This window comes from Ornithodoros turicata, chromosome 6 (genome assembly GCF_037126465.1).
Source record: "Ornithodoros turicata isolate Travis chromosome 6, ASM3712646v1, whole genome shotgun sequence".
NCBI lineage: Eukaryota > Metazoa > Arthropoda > Arachnida > Ixodida > Argasidae > Ornithodoros > Ornithodoros turicata.
In genome coordinates, this window is record NC_088206.1 from 11,362,756 (window position 1) to 11,377,697 (window position 14,942).

The 14,942-nt window shown below is 44.2% G+C and overlaps 1 protein-coding gene across 4 annotated transcripts in view; it reads left to right on the plus strand.

Annotated features, from left to right (window-relative positions):
* Nucleotides 1-14,038, plus strand: part of LOC135399069 (phosphatidate cytidylyltransferase, mitochondrial-like) — a 121,553-nt gene extending 107,515 nt beyond the window's left edge. For 2 of the 4 annotated variants that reach the window (XM_064630746.1, XM_064630747.1), the window contains exons 2-9: nt 8,960-9,142; nt 9,222-9,314; nt 9,397-9,544; nt 10,500-10,645; nt 12,460-12,625; nt 12,695-12,757; nt 13,576-13,650; nt 13,723-14,038. In XM_064630746.1, coding sequence (XP_064486816.1) covers nt 8,966-9,142; nt 9,222-9,314; nt 9,397-9,544; nt 10,500-10,645; nt 12,460-12,625; nt 12,695-12,757; nt 13,576-13,650; nt 13,723-13,736 — 882 coding nt within the window. In that variant the 5' untranslated portion in view covers nt 8,960-8,965 and the 3' untranslated portion in view covers nt 13,737-14,038. Of the gene's footprint in view, nt 1-4,198; nt 4,250-7,959; nt 8,448-8,959; nt 9,143-9,221; nt 9,315-9,396; nt 9,545-10,499; nt 10,646-12,459; nt 12,626-12,694; nt 12,758-13,575; nt 13,651-13,722 lie in introns of those variants that run through there. The other 2 variants (XM_064630745.1, XM_064630744.1) reach the window with 2 other exon arrangements.
* Nucleotides 14,039-14,942: the final 904 nt, after the last annotated feature.

Sequence of the window (14,942 nt, forward strand, 5' to 3'; positions counted from 1 at the left end):
AGTCCATTCGAAAATACACGAGTCGTACAATGCCAAACGTTACGCAGTCGTATTATTAGACACTCAAGATGATGTCGCTCGCGGGTGATTCAACCTTAGCCTCAAATAGCAAGCCAGCTCGGGCTCGACTAACCTCTCGTCAATCCAATACCGAGTGACAAACAGTGATGGTGATTGAAATACGCTCTAAAAATATATAAAATATCAAACGAAGGACAACAAACTTAAAATGTAAATAGGTCAGCTGTTCTGCGCAGCTCCTCTGTTTCCCTCTTTCCCCTTAGTGCTGCCTTGTGAATGGACAGACACCTGGTCACGTGGTTTCTCCTACCGTTACCCTCTCCCCTGCGCCGGCCAATCGGAGAGAGACAGCAACTTGCGCGTATGCTGATCATAGACAGCGAGCTTTCGAAGTTGCTGTTTCTATTATTTTATTCATTCCGTGTTAGCGCCACGAAGCAACTGTGGCTATGAGCGGCGTACAGATGTGGACAGGTGGAGAGAGGACAGCAGGAAGGAGTGGGGGACAAGGGGGTTAGTATGTGTCCTGGGCCGACTTCAGGAGGAACTGTGCCGATATTCATCTGGAAAGTCTTCGGAAAACCCAGGGAAAACCTGATAGAGCACAGCCGGTGGTAGGATTCGAACCCACCACCTCCCAGTCTTCAGCACGACCTTGGCTACCACCAATGAGCGGGACGCCGTAACCGGCTCGGCCATGCCGCTGGTGTGTTTAGCTACTGTGTGGCTAGTTACTCTTGAGCTCTTGAATGAAAAGCCCACAAAAAGCCCCTTTCCTCAGTGATACTTTTCGAGTATAGCCCCTGCTTTCCTCATTTCCTTATTCTTACTTAGGAAACTACGTATTTCGTAACATTCTTCGTTTTGAATTTCACGACACCATTTCCGCCATATCGAGTCACTTCTATTTCTTTCATGTTTTTTTTTTTTTTTTTTGTAATATGGAACAGCGATCCCCCCTTGTTAGCGCGTAACTAGGGTCACTCAATAAGCGTAGCTCATTTAGTGACTCTATTTAGTATCTACTACTGACTAGTGACTCCACTATTTAGTGACTAAATAAGCGTAGCTTAGTTAGTGACTCTGCGCGTAATCAGTCTTTACATTACAGTTTTTTGTTATGATTATGTTTATATTATACATGTCGTATACTTTATGTTGTAGATCGGTGTCATGCTTGAAAATTGTACTCGGAGACACGGAATAATTTGTTCTATATATGAGCTAAACATATAGTGTGATACGTCACCGTCTGTTCCGCGGATGATTCTCGCAATCTGCATATTTGTTTGGCGTACTTCCACCCATTTCCGCGGCGCTCTGTAAGCACTGATTCGTGTCCTCTTAGAGATTGCTCTCAGTAAACGACACTGAGAGCAATCTCTAACAGGACACGAATAAGTGCTTGCACAGCAACTGTTAAACGGCACTGTTTGGGACGACACTTTTTTTCTAAGTCGCTCCATAAATGGAGACTCGTTTGTAAGTACGGTAGCATTACTCTAAACGAAATAACTTCATGACAATTACTGTTATTACAAAAAATGACACCGGGGGATTCGTATTTAAAGTAACTGTGCTATATAGGCGGATGTTCAGAGTGCTGTACTGTATTAGACAGCCACATCTGATAGCTGTATCATTTCTTTCTCCCTACTATTTTTTTCCCCGCCAACATCAACATCGTATCATTTCTTCTGCTTCTTCTTAACTGTGTTTTTGCAGGCGTTTGCTTCTACTCAGTTGCCTCTGCTTTTACTCGTACTTGTTGATGCGAAGAAAAATAGTCGCGCTTTCTAGTCTTTATCTTCCCCTTGCTTCCTTCAAACTAAATGCATTTGGATTGTTTCGCCGATATTTTTATTCTTATTACAAGAAAGTCAGACGAAAGCGAACACAGCCGTATGGTGACCTCGGCACCAGGCAAAAATAACGGTGCAGAACTGAACGTAGATAGTTCAGGTTCATGCTCCAATACCCGTGAGCTCTTATCTCGCTTATCATCGCTCTCAATATTTTTCCTTTCATCTCTTCTTGTCTCCAAAGTTCCAAGGCCTCAATATGGAAGGGACTTCCTCCACAGGCGTCAGCCATTGCTTACGTGGAGACCTATTAGTCAACCAACCCATGCTGCGTCAATTACCATTAGAATTCGACCCACGTTTGCAGGATCGTCACTGCGGGGCTTGAGGTCATGCATTTTGTATCATAATTCGTGCACTCTCCAAAGGTACGAATTGGGTAACATAACCTTGAGCTTGCATGAGGACAGACAACGACAACAAGAAGTGGACAGGAGCCTCGTCTCTCTACTTCTTGTTACCGTTGTCCATCCTCAAGCGCAAGGTTATTTTGCCCACTTAGTCCATACAGGGTTTATTGGTCTAGAAGGCATGTTTGATAACCAAACTTCGTTGATCTTCGCAGCATAAAAAGCACGACCTACTAGATTACAACGACCATGTCATAATCGGCAACCCCTATGAGGAGCCCGTCCGCAGGATCCGCTAGGAGCGCTACTCATCGACCCGCGAGATCTACGTCATGATTGGACAATGGAAATTTGAATTTTGAACGCGCAGAGGCGGACGTACGACTATACCGTAGCAGACGACAGCAACAGCTCCTATATGAAAACGTATACATGTATAAGGATGATGATAATCAACTTTAGAAAGAAAAATCTCTCGTGGGACATCCACCGCTTGTACAAAAATACTCAGGAAAGCTGAAGTACAAAGTATTGCAGAAATTGAGGAAGCAATAATCGGGCCGATGAGTAGCGCCACCGCTAGCTTCCAAATGCGGCGCTGGCAAGGGTTTTAAGAATCAAATCAAAGAAGCAAATCAGTTTTAAGAAAGATTGAAACGTTTTTGCGCTTTATTTCCAAGTTTTCCCATTTAGTACGCGGGGACGTTCAATCACAACTCGCAGACGACGGTGGTTCCGTCTTCATGGCCACGACCGCTGAAAGCACGTTCGTGATTGGCGACGGCCGTTGAAAACACTATCCTCATTGGCTGACTCTTAATTGTTACGTCGTGGCGACGAGTAAGCAGGCTTTCTCTATCTAGGTGGTGTTGCTCCGGCTCACCACCAGCTCGCTTATCGGCAGCTTATCACCAGCTCGCTTGCAACTTAACCATCCTATCCCTTCGCTACCACGTGTCCCCCTTTTTTTTCCTTTCCTCGTCATCGTCACAACGTAATAATGATACTAGTTTGGAGAATATCTACATCACAGAAAGTCACAACGTCTTTTTTACTATGTCCGTTGATCAACTCAACAGCATTGCTGTAGGTATACAGGAAATGTTAGTTTCGGTTTTCATTCGCTGCAACAAGCTATGCACACAGTGCAAGGACTTGGAGACACCAAATGAACGGTGAATTCGATGAGGACGCTGGTGAGGAAAATAAAGGCTCAGAAACTGCATCATGGCGTCTACCGAATGTGGCGCTCCCCTGTGAGTGCTTATCTAGCCTGCTTGCCTGTCCGTATGCTTGTTCATGTTGACTGCAACAATCAGTGGCGTAGAAAGGAAGGGGGGTGTTCAATCCCCCCCCCTCAATTGTGTAATTGATCACCATGCCGCTGTAGCACACCTGGTGGAGCTATGTAGTTCAGTTTATCCGGAATATACAGGAGAATTCCTGAATTCCTGCATAACTTCACGTCCCGACAACAAATGGGTGGTGGTACGTGCGAAAAGAGAAGAACGGTATCTTACCGACCTTTGTTTTCATGCGTCCCTTCCACGAAAAATATATTTTGCAATCGGAAACCAAACCAACCACGTCGCCCACGACACACAAACATGTTAGCTGCTGACTTACGTGAACCACGCAAGCCTTAGCTAAGAACAGCCACTGAATATAACATTCTTTCAGTTCTGTGAGACTACACAAAATATTGCAGACTACTGCATTCTACGTTTTCCTTTAACTTTGCTGTTTTCCTCGTTGTGAAATTGCTAAATGCAACGATTAGAAAATGCTAAATCTGGAATATAGATGAACGTCTTGTCGCGAGGGGAATTTCCAAGGTCCCAAACAATCAAGGTGTGTATTCTCTAGGAGTGTTTCCCGTGAGACTCGAATGACGTCACTTTCCTCGAATGACGTCACGTGACGTAAGAAAGACGCCACTTTCCTGCTTCCAGTCATCCTTTCCGCTCTGGGGCAAAGCTGGGGATGCACGGAGTTCGACGGCTGCTCGCGTACGAGGTAGCTTATTCCTTAGCGAGGGTGAAGCTTTGTCGTCATGCATATTGAATGTCACGTCTTGTCTTTTATCTCGCAATAACTGCGCAAACATTGTTCGCAGAGTGACTTCTGAGCGGAAGATTTCTCGCATTCACTGTATAGGTTATTTTTTCGTGCCACCGACTTCAAGTAGTCGTATCTTCGTAGTATCTTCTGTCGGCTCCGTGTTCATGCTCTTCTTGTGCAGTTCCTGGCCTTCGCTAAATGTATTGGCGGTATAGGGATTTGCGCAAGATCTCGGGCTGTGTGTGACACGTACCCGTAAATGCTGACTTTGTGGAATCCTTTGGTCTTTTTGGCAGACATATATTATTGATTTTTATTTGTTTACTTTTTGTGGGGAGGTTGTTGTAAGATATTTGACGGGGTGTCAAGGGGGGGGGGGGGGGTCGTGAAAATCCCTGATTGACTGTCCAACGGCAAAAATCACTACAGTGTTTGATCTGTGTCAATTTAAAACGTTCGTTTTTATGAGAATCCATCCACGAGAAAATGCCGCTGCGATAAATCACAATAGACGCGCATCAAATGTAGTTTTTTGTGCAGTACTCTCTGGGCGAACTGAGAATTGAGCGCAGCGATAAAGTTGTTGAGAACTACGTCAAATGATGCCTGTCTAATTTCGCCCCCCCCCCCTCTCTCTCTTTTCTCTCTCCTGTTATTTCCGCGCCTCTCGATGGCGGGAACCTTCTTCGTTCCTGTCCATTTTCCGAGCGAAGCCCTTGATACATTCTGTACACTTCACCTCTCAGAAAATAACGCTCTCGTAAAAGCTATATTTGGCCCCGATTTCGTCAGCCACTCGCATCGTCTGTGCTAACTTGAATGGCGTGCCGTGTTGAACATGCTGCATCATTTGCTTCGTCACTGATAGCGAACACGCCACCAGTGAGCCTCACGCGACACTATCATGCGTGCGTTCATCGGGATCTTTTTTTTTTTGCCAGAAAGTGCTCGCCCTCTCGCGGCTAGTCGAGGAACGAGGCAACAAAAGGATCGACGCCCTTGCCGCTCGCGCAGTGAGAGAGGTGGGCATCTCACGACGAGGGCTGGTGAGGGTGAGGATGCCCTCACCTCATGTACGTTGAAGTGAGGTAAAAAAAAATGATGCAGCATTTCCCCAAAAAGATTCGAGCGAAGCAGATTTTCAGAAACGGATTGAGGTAAAGTGAGCTGGGGAAAATATTCCGAAAAAAGGATTGAGGTAAGGAGAAACCTGGTGTGGCAATACGGACTATTAGTTGATGGAAAATAGTAGCTTTCTAATTAAAACAAAAGCTGTTCCTCTTTTCCTAGGCGATGTGCTTTATCTCCTTAATTGAGACAAGCCGCTCCTTTTTTTTTAATTACTGAAGTTAATTAACGTGTCTTTGATAATTAAGATATGAAGTGCCGGTTGCTTTCATATCGTGTCTCCTACTACCCCCTGAAGTACCTTGTAAAATATGTTGGCTTAGTGCTTAGTATTGGATTAGGGGTTCCCCTGCAAAAAGAGGTCAATTACTGGAATGAGTAGAAACCTCAGTTAGCAAAACCGATACGAGGGCAAAGATCGTGAGGGCATCTGCCAGCTATGCTATGCAGACACCGGCTACTTTGCTCAGACACTTTAAAGGGACACTCAAATGCAAACATTTCAATCGGAATGAAAGACTGCGTTACCTTGACACTAACATAAAACGAACGGGATTCATCCATTGCGTCGTTCGTGATTTATGATTCATAGAAAAAACGCAATTTACGTTTCCCTCTCCTTTCTCGAGGAGGCCGGCAATGTGAAGAGGCCTCGGATTGGTCGCCTAAAACGGTCCCCCTCGATGATTGGATAGATCGTTTGAGGAGACCACTGAGAGCCCGCTCCACATTGTTGGACATTTTGAGGAGGAGAGGGACGTTGTAAATTGAGGTTTCTTTCGCTCATGTATCACGAACGACGCAACGGACATGAACCCCCGTTCCTTTTGTGTTGGTGTACAGCCAGAGCCGTACACAGCGGCACATGTATTCTCATCGTAGCCAGAGATTTTCCCAGCACCCCCTACACCCTCCTAAGGCACCCCTAAAAATCTTTCAACATCACTCCAAATTGTCTGCCAGAAAGGTAAAAAAATGCCAGAAAATCTGCCAATAGGGGTGCCAAACACCCCCTATAGAACACAAACACCCCAGAGACCAAAATCTTGGGAATATCTCTGATCTTGTAGTTGGTCGCACAATTCTAGTGTGCTACACACTAGAATTGTGCGACCAACTACTGCAATTCACACGTATCAAATTTTTCGTTTCGGAGTTTGTTGCTATTGGTTGCTACGTTCTTTCTTTTGGCATGCCAAGCGCTCGACTGCGACACACGCGACACACGACGGTAGGTCTCTGTCAACTGCCTCCTCATTCGTCTTCAGCGGAAGAGCATTTTGTCTGAAGTGGAAAGAGGGGCGGGAGGCGCTTCAGGTTTATCGTGCCCCAGGCGGGCTTTGATATCGCAACTGCTCTGTGTAAGCTATACGGTACCTGTCATTTCGCGGGAAGAAATTTTTGCACTTTAGTACCCCTTTGAGAAAAATGTCGTCACAGTTTCTATGAAGTCGTCCCAAGCTCACACTATCACCCTATCACGCACACCCTCCCTGCTGTCCTTAGCCCACCATACTGGCCTGTCTCCGCTTGTTCACTTCTACACCTTCTTCACTTCTACCGCTCCTACAGTTACGGTAGCTTCGAAGGGAAGAGATGTTTATTGCCGTGTGTATGTTGGCCTACCTGTCGTTCTCTCTGTACATACCATATGTTCTATCCCAAACGGAGCGGCCACGGTTTGGACCACGACCATCTCTATAATATTATAGAGAGGTTTGAGACATTCAGTTGGTTCAGCGAAAGTCGAACTCACGCCGCGACACACCTTGTCACGTTTCTCTCTCTCCTCTGATAGTGCTCCATGCAACATCCCGTCAGGGACCCTATTCGGACAATTCTTCAAACGGTCGTTACGGTACATCCTGCGGATGTACGCTTACGGATTCATTAGGGAAGATTCATGTAGCTCCCAGACATGTCCACTTGATATCCACTTCAGGACATGGACGTTGGGATCTATTTCGAAAGTCCGTAGGAGCTAGCGTTCTGCCTGTGATCTGTCGTTCTGTCATTTTTATGTGGTAGAGGAGGAGGAGGAGGATCTGTTTGTTTTACAAAAACTTTAACTGGATGCCACCTCTCATGTGCTGTTCCACTTCTGTGCTGTTCCATGTTCGATGTCGTCTGCAACACCGCGCTCGACTGTCGAGCGCGGTGTTGCAGACGACATCGAACATGTGGAACTGAATGCAGACTAGTTCTGTGCGACGCCGCTTTCGACCGTGTCGCTATCTGAGGAAAGTAGCTGGAACACAGGTATAGCCGATTAGGCAGCGGCGGTTTTTTAATTTTCACGATTTATCCGCAGAGAAACGGAGGAAGTGGCAGTATCGACATACAATTTTGGGGCATAATACGTCCTCTAACATCTACTTTAGCTTTTCTTATTTTCTTCTTTTCTTATCCGACGCTGTTCTTATTTGTTTTACAAGTTGTTTTATCTTCGTTACAAACCCGGAAGTTTATCTTGGCGAACCCTGTGTATGTGGATGGATGGACGGACGGACGGCCATCTTTTGATCGTAGAAGAAGAAATGCAGAGGTCGCATGGGAAAGTGACATACACAAATGCCCACGTTCTCACTGACAAACTGTTGTACTTGTTTATTTTCTTCTCTCCTCTTATTCGTTCGTCTCTCACTGGTGATTTAGTTCATTACGCATTCAACCGTTGTACTCGTGTCATATATGGGACTTCTGTATCAGGTCGAGTGCCTCCTCCACCTAATCAGCTGGCTGCACGCCAACGTACATCCCAGAAATACTGCACACGAAGTATCGCAAATGAGATGAACCGTGACCACGTTGCCTGTGTATCACACGCAGTTCAATACTTTTCGGGAAGTTTGTAGTCCAAATGGATACTGACGACAGAGGGACAAGTTTCAACATGGCGGCCTCCATGCGGGCAGCAGAGCTAGCTCCGTGGTCGCGAATATTGAGCATATTCCCTGGAAAGTTTACTTTTGCCTTTTGCTATGGCTCAGGTGCATTGCCCCAGAAAGGAATAACAAACATGAAGGTTTGTCGTCTTATTCTTACGTTGTTTCGACGCAATGCTCGCGTTCCATCGTGCCGACGGTTGTTGGGCTGTTCCTGTTTCAAATGTTTAATTTTTCTATCCACGCTTTTATTGAGAAATTATACTGTGGTGATGCCCTGAAAATGAAGAATAAACAACACATGAAAGTTGATTTCAATTGCAGAGCTACAACTAAACGTACTTATCTTCATTATCTTATACTCAAGTGATGCAAGGATATCTCTTGATGGGTTTTGGGCGTATAAGCTCTCAGTTACCTCGAAATAAAGGGATATGAGAGCTCGACATCCATCACATACTGTATCACCGCGCATTTCTCGGCATACAGAAATAACACGAAGATGGCCAGCATCCCATAGAATTCAGTCATTCTCTCAAATGCCAGCATGCCAAGAAATGCACAGTGATTCCACCTATACCTTTTGTAGCATGTTTCCATAGCTTTTGCTGTACCTGTGCGTGCTAAAATAGAAACTATTCATCCTTTTCAGAGCAACATGCTGGACGTTATCCTTGCTGTAGATGATCCCCTCACTTGGCACAAAGAAAACTTGGAAACAAATTGGAAACACTACTCCTTTCTACGGTATGGTGGGGCACATCTTGTGAACAAAGTGCAGAAAGATTTCGGTGCATACGTGTACTACAACACTCACGTCCCTTACGACAGCGGTGTAAGTTGCAGATCGCTCTTCCCTCGTCTTTGTGTGTCTTCTCTTTCGCGTGAGTTTGTCTGTCTTTTTTTCTCCGCAGCAGATGAAGTACGGCGTCATAAGCACCGATCGTTTGATTACTGACCTGCTTGACTGGGAAACATTGTATCTCAGTGGAAGGTTACACAAACCTGTAAGCACCGCTATCTGTTATACATGGCTATCAGTGCTGCTGCGCTATTGTGCATTCTAAACGTGCACTTTCCTCTTTTCAGATAAGAATCCTTCAGGAGCCCACTCCTGAAATTAGACGTGCAATGGCCTTGAACTACATCACCGCGATCCATACAGCTCTGCTCACCCTGCCTGACACCTTCACGGAAGAGGAGCTGTACCTGAAAATCGCGGGCCTCTCCTATGTAGGTACGCACAAAAGGGAGAGGGCGCAGACTAACTGGTGCATGATGATCAGGGAACGCATAACCGAGAGACACAGGACACGCAGACAAACACGAAAAGTTCTCGGGCACAGGAAATGGCTTAATAACACCAATAACTACCTAAATACCCAACAACTCCCAGAGGGGAGGGAGAAGGAGAAGGAAGAAGGAGAGGGAGAAAGGGTGGCCTAGTATTCATACAGTACCCACGTTGCATTATCTCCACCGTTCTCTTTCAAAAGTCTTTTCCATTTATCCCTTCCCATGGACAGAACCACGGTTTCGTTGAAAATGGGCTCACGGTTGTTGCATTGGTGAAGATGCTCAGTGAGCTCACTAGAGTTCAGCTGGTGTTCTTGAAGACGGTCATTCAAGCAACGTCCAGTCTGCCCCACATGACAAAAACCGCAACTTAAAGGAATAGAATAAACCGTAGCACATATGCATGATACAATTGCAGACCTATGCTTTACAGTGCATCCTTTCGGCATGATATTGAATAGGAGTCAATCTACTCAACTTGAGCACATTAGAAAAAAACACTTCCAGTCCAAAATCTCTCGCAACGGATAAAATGTTGCGGGAGACGGAATGATAATACGGTATGACAACTATGTTGTCGGAAGATGACTTGACATTCTCATGGTTGCTGTCCAGCCGTACACTAAGCTTGCGTAGGAGAATAGGAGCCCTGGAGGCAATCAACTGCATGTCATAGCCTGCTTGAACAAGTCTGTTGACCTGCCGTGAAATACTCGACGGAAGACTGAAAATTTTGAGAGCACAATTTTAGAACTTTTTGTGTTTGTCTGCGTGCCCCGCGTGTCTCGGTTTTTCGTTGAGGTGTATGTCCGATTCATGCATGGGCGACACACTCTGTTTTGCACCACGTGAGAGTCACTTTTCTGTCTCAACGTCGCACGTAAATTGTTTTCAAGGTGATTTCAGAATGATAATTGGCGAAGACAAGAACAAGATCAACAACATTGTGGGTGCACAGTTGCAAGAGTTCCGGAATCTTTACAAGCCATATCTCAAGCTTACAAAGATGATACAGTGGAATGAAACAAATAACACTTTTGAGGTAAGTGATAAATGATTGTGTGATTGTGAAGGGAGCATATAAAGTGTGGAGGATCTGCTGGCCTCTATGCAGCTTTCTCAGCTACACCCAGGGGGCCCCATTCTAGCTCTGCTGCCATGGCCATGTTGGAATCTTGCAACAAATGAATAGTACAGAAGATTGAGGTCAGCTACTGCTATTAGGGGGCGCAAACTGCGGTGCGCTACACAACCTTTGAAATGTGACATACAAATGTTTGAAAGGCACATCTTGGGATATGGCTACCACAACAATGATTTCCTAGAATGGCATTCGACGGTTAGTGAGCGGGCGCCGGTGTTGGGATTCCGACCCTGCACGTCTCTGATTGCCGGTGGAGCAGTGGTGCCACTAGGTGGTGCGGTGCGCACCCGGAGAGCCCTTTGCAAGCACATGATTATTATTATGTTTTTTCTTCTAATTATTTGTTTTTCTTAGTGTGGTACAATACTGTTATTTATAATTAGGGCCTGACTTTTTCGGGTTTTATTTTTGGCCAAATTCGGGGGGTAAATATCGGGTGATATTTTTCATTTGAAAATTCGGGTGTATTCGGGTTAAATCCCGTTACGGCATATTCTGTTGTCAGGAATTCGGGTGTATTCAGGTGCATTTTTTTTTGTTTAATAAAAATTTGTCTTAACATGGAACTAATGTTTAGCAATGTTATCAAACTTTATTTTAATGCACGCTTATGAGTGTGCCACGCGACCCGGATGTTTTCGGGTAGATTCGGGTTAAACCCGAATTTTACAGATTTCGTTCAGGGGGTAAATATCGGGCGGATACGGGTTTAACCCTAAAAAGTCAGGCCCTATTTATAATGTATCGCCTGTGTGGAAAGGAAGTAATTATTGGGGGAGGGGGAGAGGTAACGTTTCAAAGAGCTCCCGCACCAAGTCACGCGTACACTGGTGACACCACTGAGGCCAGGTGATACCATTACATAATGCCGACGTCAGCACTGACCGGGGTGAAGTAGGTTCGAAAAGCACAGGATGTTGTGTTGCACTGTGTCACATAATAGAAAGATTTTGTGCAATGTGTTAAAAAAGGTTAGTAGCAACTGCAGGGTATGATTGACTAGCGTCCGTAGCCTGCAGTTCACAGTGCCACCTGGTTTTGTAGCCACTGTTTTAGGCATAAGTCACATGACATATACGTCATCATCGTTCATGGCTATAGGGGCCAGCGTGGTGCATAAACAGCACCATCAACTGCATGGCTAGCAGCTTACATTTCAAACCTCTTGTTTGTTAATAACGAAAATTAGCCAAGGCAGGCTACAAACATGGACGACACAAATGCATAAGCCTCCAATGCCCAAGAATCAATTAAATTCAAATTACTCAGGAAATTTGCTGGTTCTAGTCCTGCCTGATGACAGCCATTTTGCCAGAGTTCTCTGAACGTCATCTGAACTGTAGTATGTTGCTGGTCAGAAATGTGTCACTGTCATCCATAGCGCGGCGTTTCGGGCCTTCAAAACTCACGATCACAATCATCTGATAAGGTGTGAGTTCGAACCCTGCTACGAATTCAGGTGAAGGTTGACATGGCGTAACAGTGAGCTCGATCGTGCCTCATATTAGCACGCTCACCAGATAACATCACATCTGCTCTGTTTACAAGTGTGATGTTATCAGGTGAGCACACTAATATGTGGCATGATCAAGCTCACCAATGCGCCATGTCAACCTTCACGTGAGTTCGTAGCAGGGCTTGAAGTGTTGAAGGCTCTAAATGCTGAGTTGTGCTGTCATCTAATGGTATTTATTTATTATGCCCATACTTAGCAAGATCCAAGTCCCGATGCAAAGCTTCATCACCTGAACCTACTTCCAAAGTCAATTCAGTCTCATCTACTAAAGATTTGGAACAAGGATGGAAGGCACAGAGACCTTGAGGATGTTCTTCAAGCTGTTAGCCATGACCCTCACTGCCATGTCTTCATTGAAGAAGGTATTCTACAGCTTGTTTGGTTGACATTGCTGACATTAGTGGAATACATCAGCTTGATTTTTTGTGCAGCAATAAGTGGCATTGTCTGGAAGTACAGTTGGACACAAACTGCGAAAGGAGTTGTCACAGCAGGTCAGTATTACTTGTGCTGCTATCTGTGTGTGCAGCTATTTTTTGTGATGGGTTCTAGGTATTTCATTTAGTACTTATCATCATCATCTGCACCTGAGAGTCTTTACAATATATAGATTCTCAACATCTGTCTGAGTCTCAATGGTTTTTGAAGGTCTTTCTTTTTAGAAGCGCGATGAAGCTATTAAAGCTTCCAATCGCTTTCTTCTGCTCTGTTTCCTGAAAACATGAATTATCATAGTTCATTACAATTTTTGTTATTGGAAAAATATCTTTGAGGAATTGAACGATTTTAGCGCACACTTTTTCACTCCTCAACTGTTGCCGCCTGGTGACTTTTCACGCTTTTTAGTAATTTTCATTTTGATCAGCTGATACATTTTTATATTTTTTAAGTCACATTTTACGATAGCGTAGTGGGGGGGCATATAAACAAACATGGTGTGTAAGGCATACAACCACATGCTTCAAAAGAGGTTGTCTTCATATAGCTTAGTACAGCTGAGAATTTCTGACACTAAACATGAGGCAAAATAGTTGTCACAAGTAGAATAGAAGGTTTCTTGTCAGATTGATCGTATTCAGTCCTGTGGCAGTTCGAGTGCAATGTTCCTACACCATTTATAGCGCTTCTTTTACTTGGGCGATTTATTTGGCGGAACTGCCCTTTTCCATTGAAATGCCTACGCAGTTCCATTGCCGCTGACAGTGCTGGCTTATACAGGCAAGGAGATGACGACATTGTGCCCTTTGTACATGTTCCTTTGGGATGAATATGCTGCAGAAAATTTAGTCTCGTGTCCTGATTTTATGATTAGGTGTTTGGAAATCCCTGCACTATGGAAGCAAGAAAATCATAAAAATGTTCAAAAGCATGAGCACCACACAACTAGGTATGTGAAGATTTTTCTTTGTAGTTGTGCTTGCATGTACTAGACCCCCATTTTCGTTTTCACTTCTTTCAGGGTTTAAACTTTGAAACGTTGCGGAGTAGTTTTTATTCGTGTTCATCTTCACATCGTGACATCACATGGTTGTGCTGCTGGTCAGAAGAAGTCATTAGGTTAGTAATGCATGGTCAGCCATAAGTTTCATTAGGGAGGCAAGGAAGAACATCATCAACATGCAAAACAGAACTCTTGTTTGGTTGTTACTTGACATGCAGTGCATAAGTTATGAAAATGTTTGTGGGTGGTTTTTGGGGGCATTTTTGCTTGACTGTGTAGCAAGCATCACGTGGAACTGTACTAGGTTAATAAATTATATCTAGTCTTTGTTAGACATCAGTGTGCGAATATCGTGTGTGTGTGTGTGGAACCCCGGAAATAGGGAATGAACAAACAAAGATCTTAAGCAAACTCTACTGGATACAGCTAATTTGTTAAACAGTGTTCCATCTATTTGATATTTTAATTTTATCACTCCAGATTGATATCACAAAAGTGGTTGCAAAGAACCTGTTGTGCAAACGCATAAATATGCTATTTTGGACAGCTGCGCGAACTTGGAAGAAACAGAAACCTGTGTTCAGTGCCAAAAAATAAAAGGCAAAATAATAATAAATAATAATAATAATAATAATAATAATAATAATAATAATAATAATACTACCTTTGGCATAACAGGGACAAGCACACTTGCATTTGTAGAAATAAAACGTAACATATACATTCATACGGATCCTTCAAGAATGCAGAGGAGTATTACTGCTATATAATCTGAAAAGATATCCTACTAAAATTTGAAGACAGACAGATGAACTGGAGGTAAATTTGTATTATATCGTGCATCATTTCATTACAATAAAGAAGGCCGACGTAATGTGCACTTATCAGCATTAACGAAAATTTGCATGTCTAATGGCGACATACCAGCGAGCTTCTGCTTGTATCATAGTTGGAAGAGGGGACCCTGGTAATTCTTTGCTGTGTGCATGGGGGGCTTATGTGGTCGGAACATGCTTTCTGTGTATTGCACGCCGTGTAGCACAGTGAAACTGAGTTCATGTCAGTTTCACTGTGTCACTTTTCACATGCCTTTGCTAGAAGAACTGCAGGTACTCTTATAAGCACTAGAGAACGCTATGTACTTTATGCAGCACTGCCGCTCGACATTTCCTCTTCATGTGTGATGCGTGAAGCACTTTTTTTTTTAACTGTCCACTAGATTTTGCTTTCTAATAAAA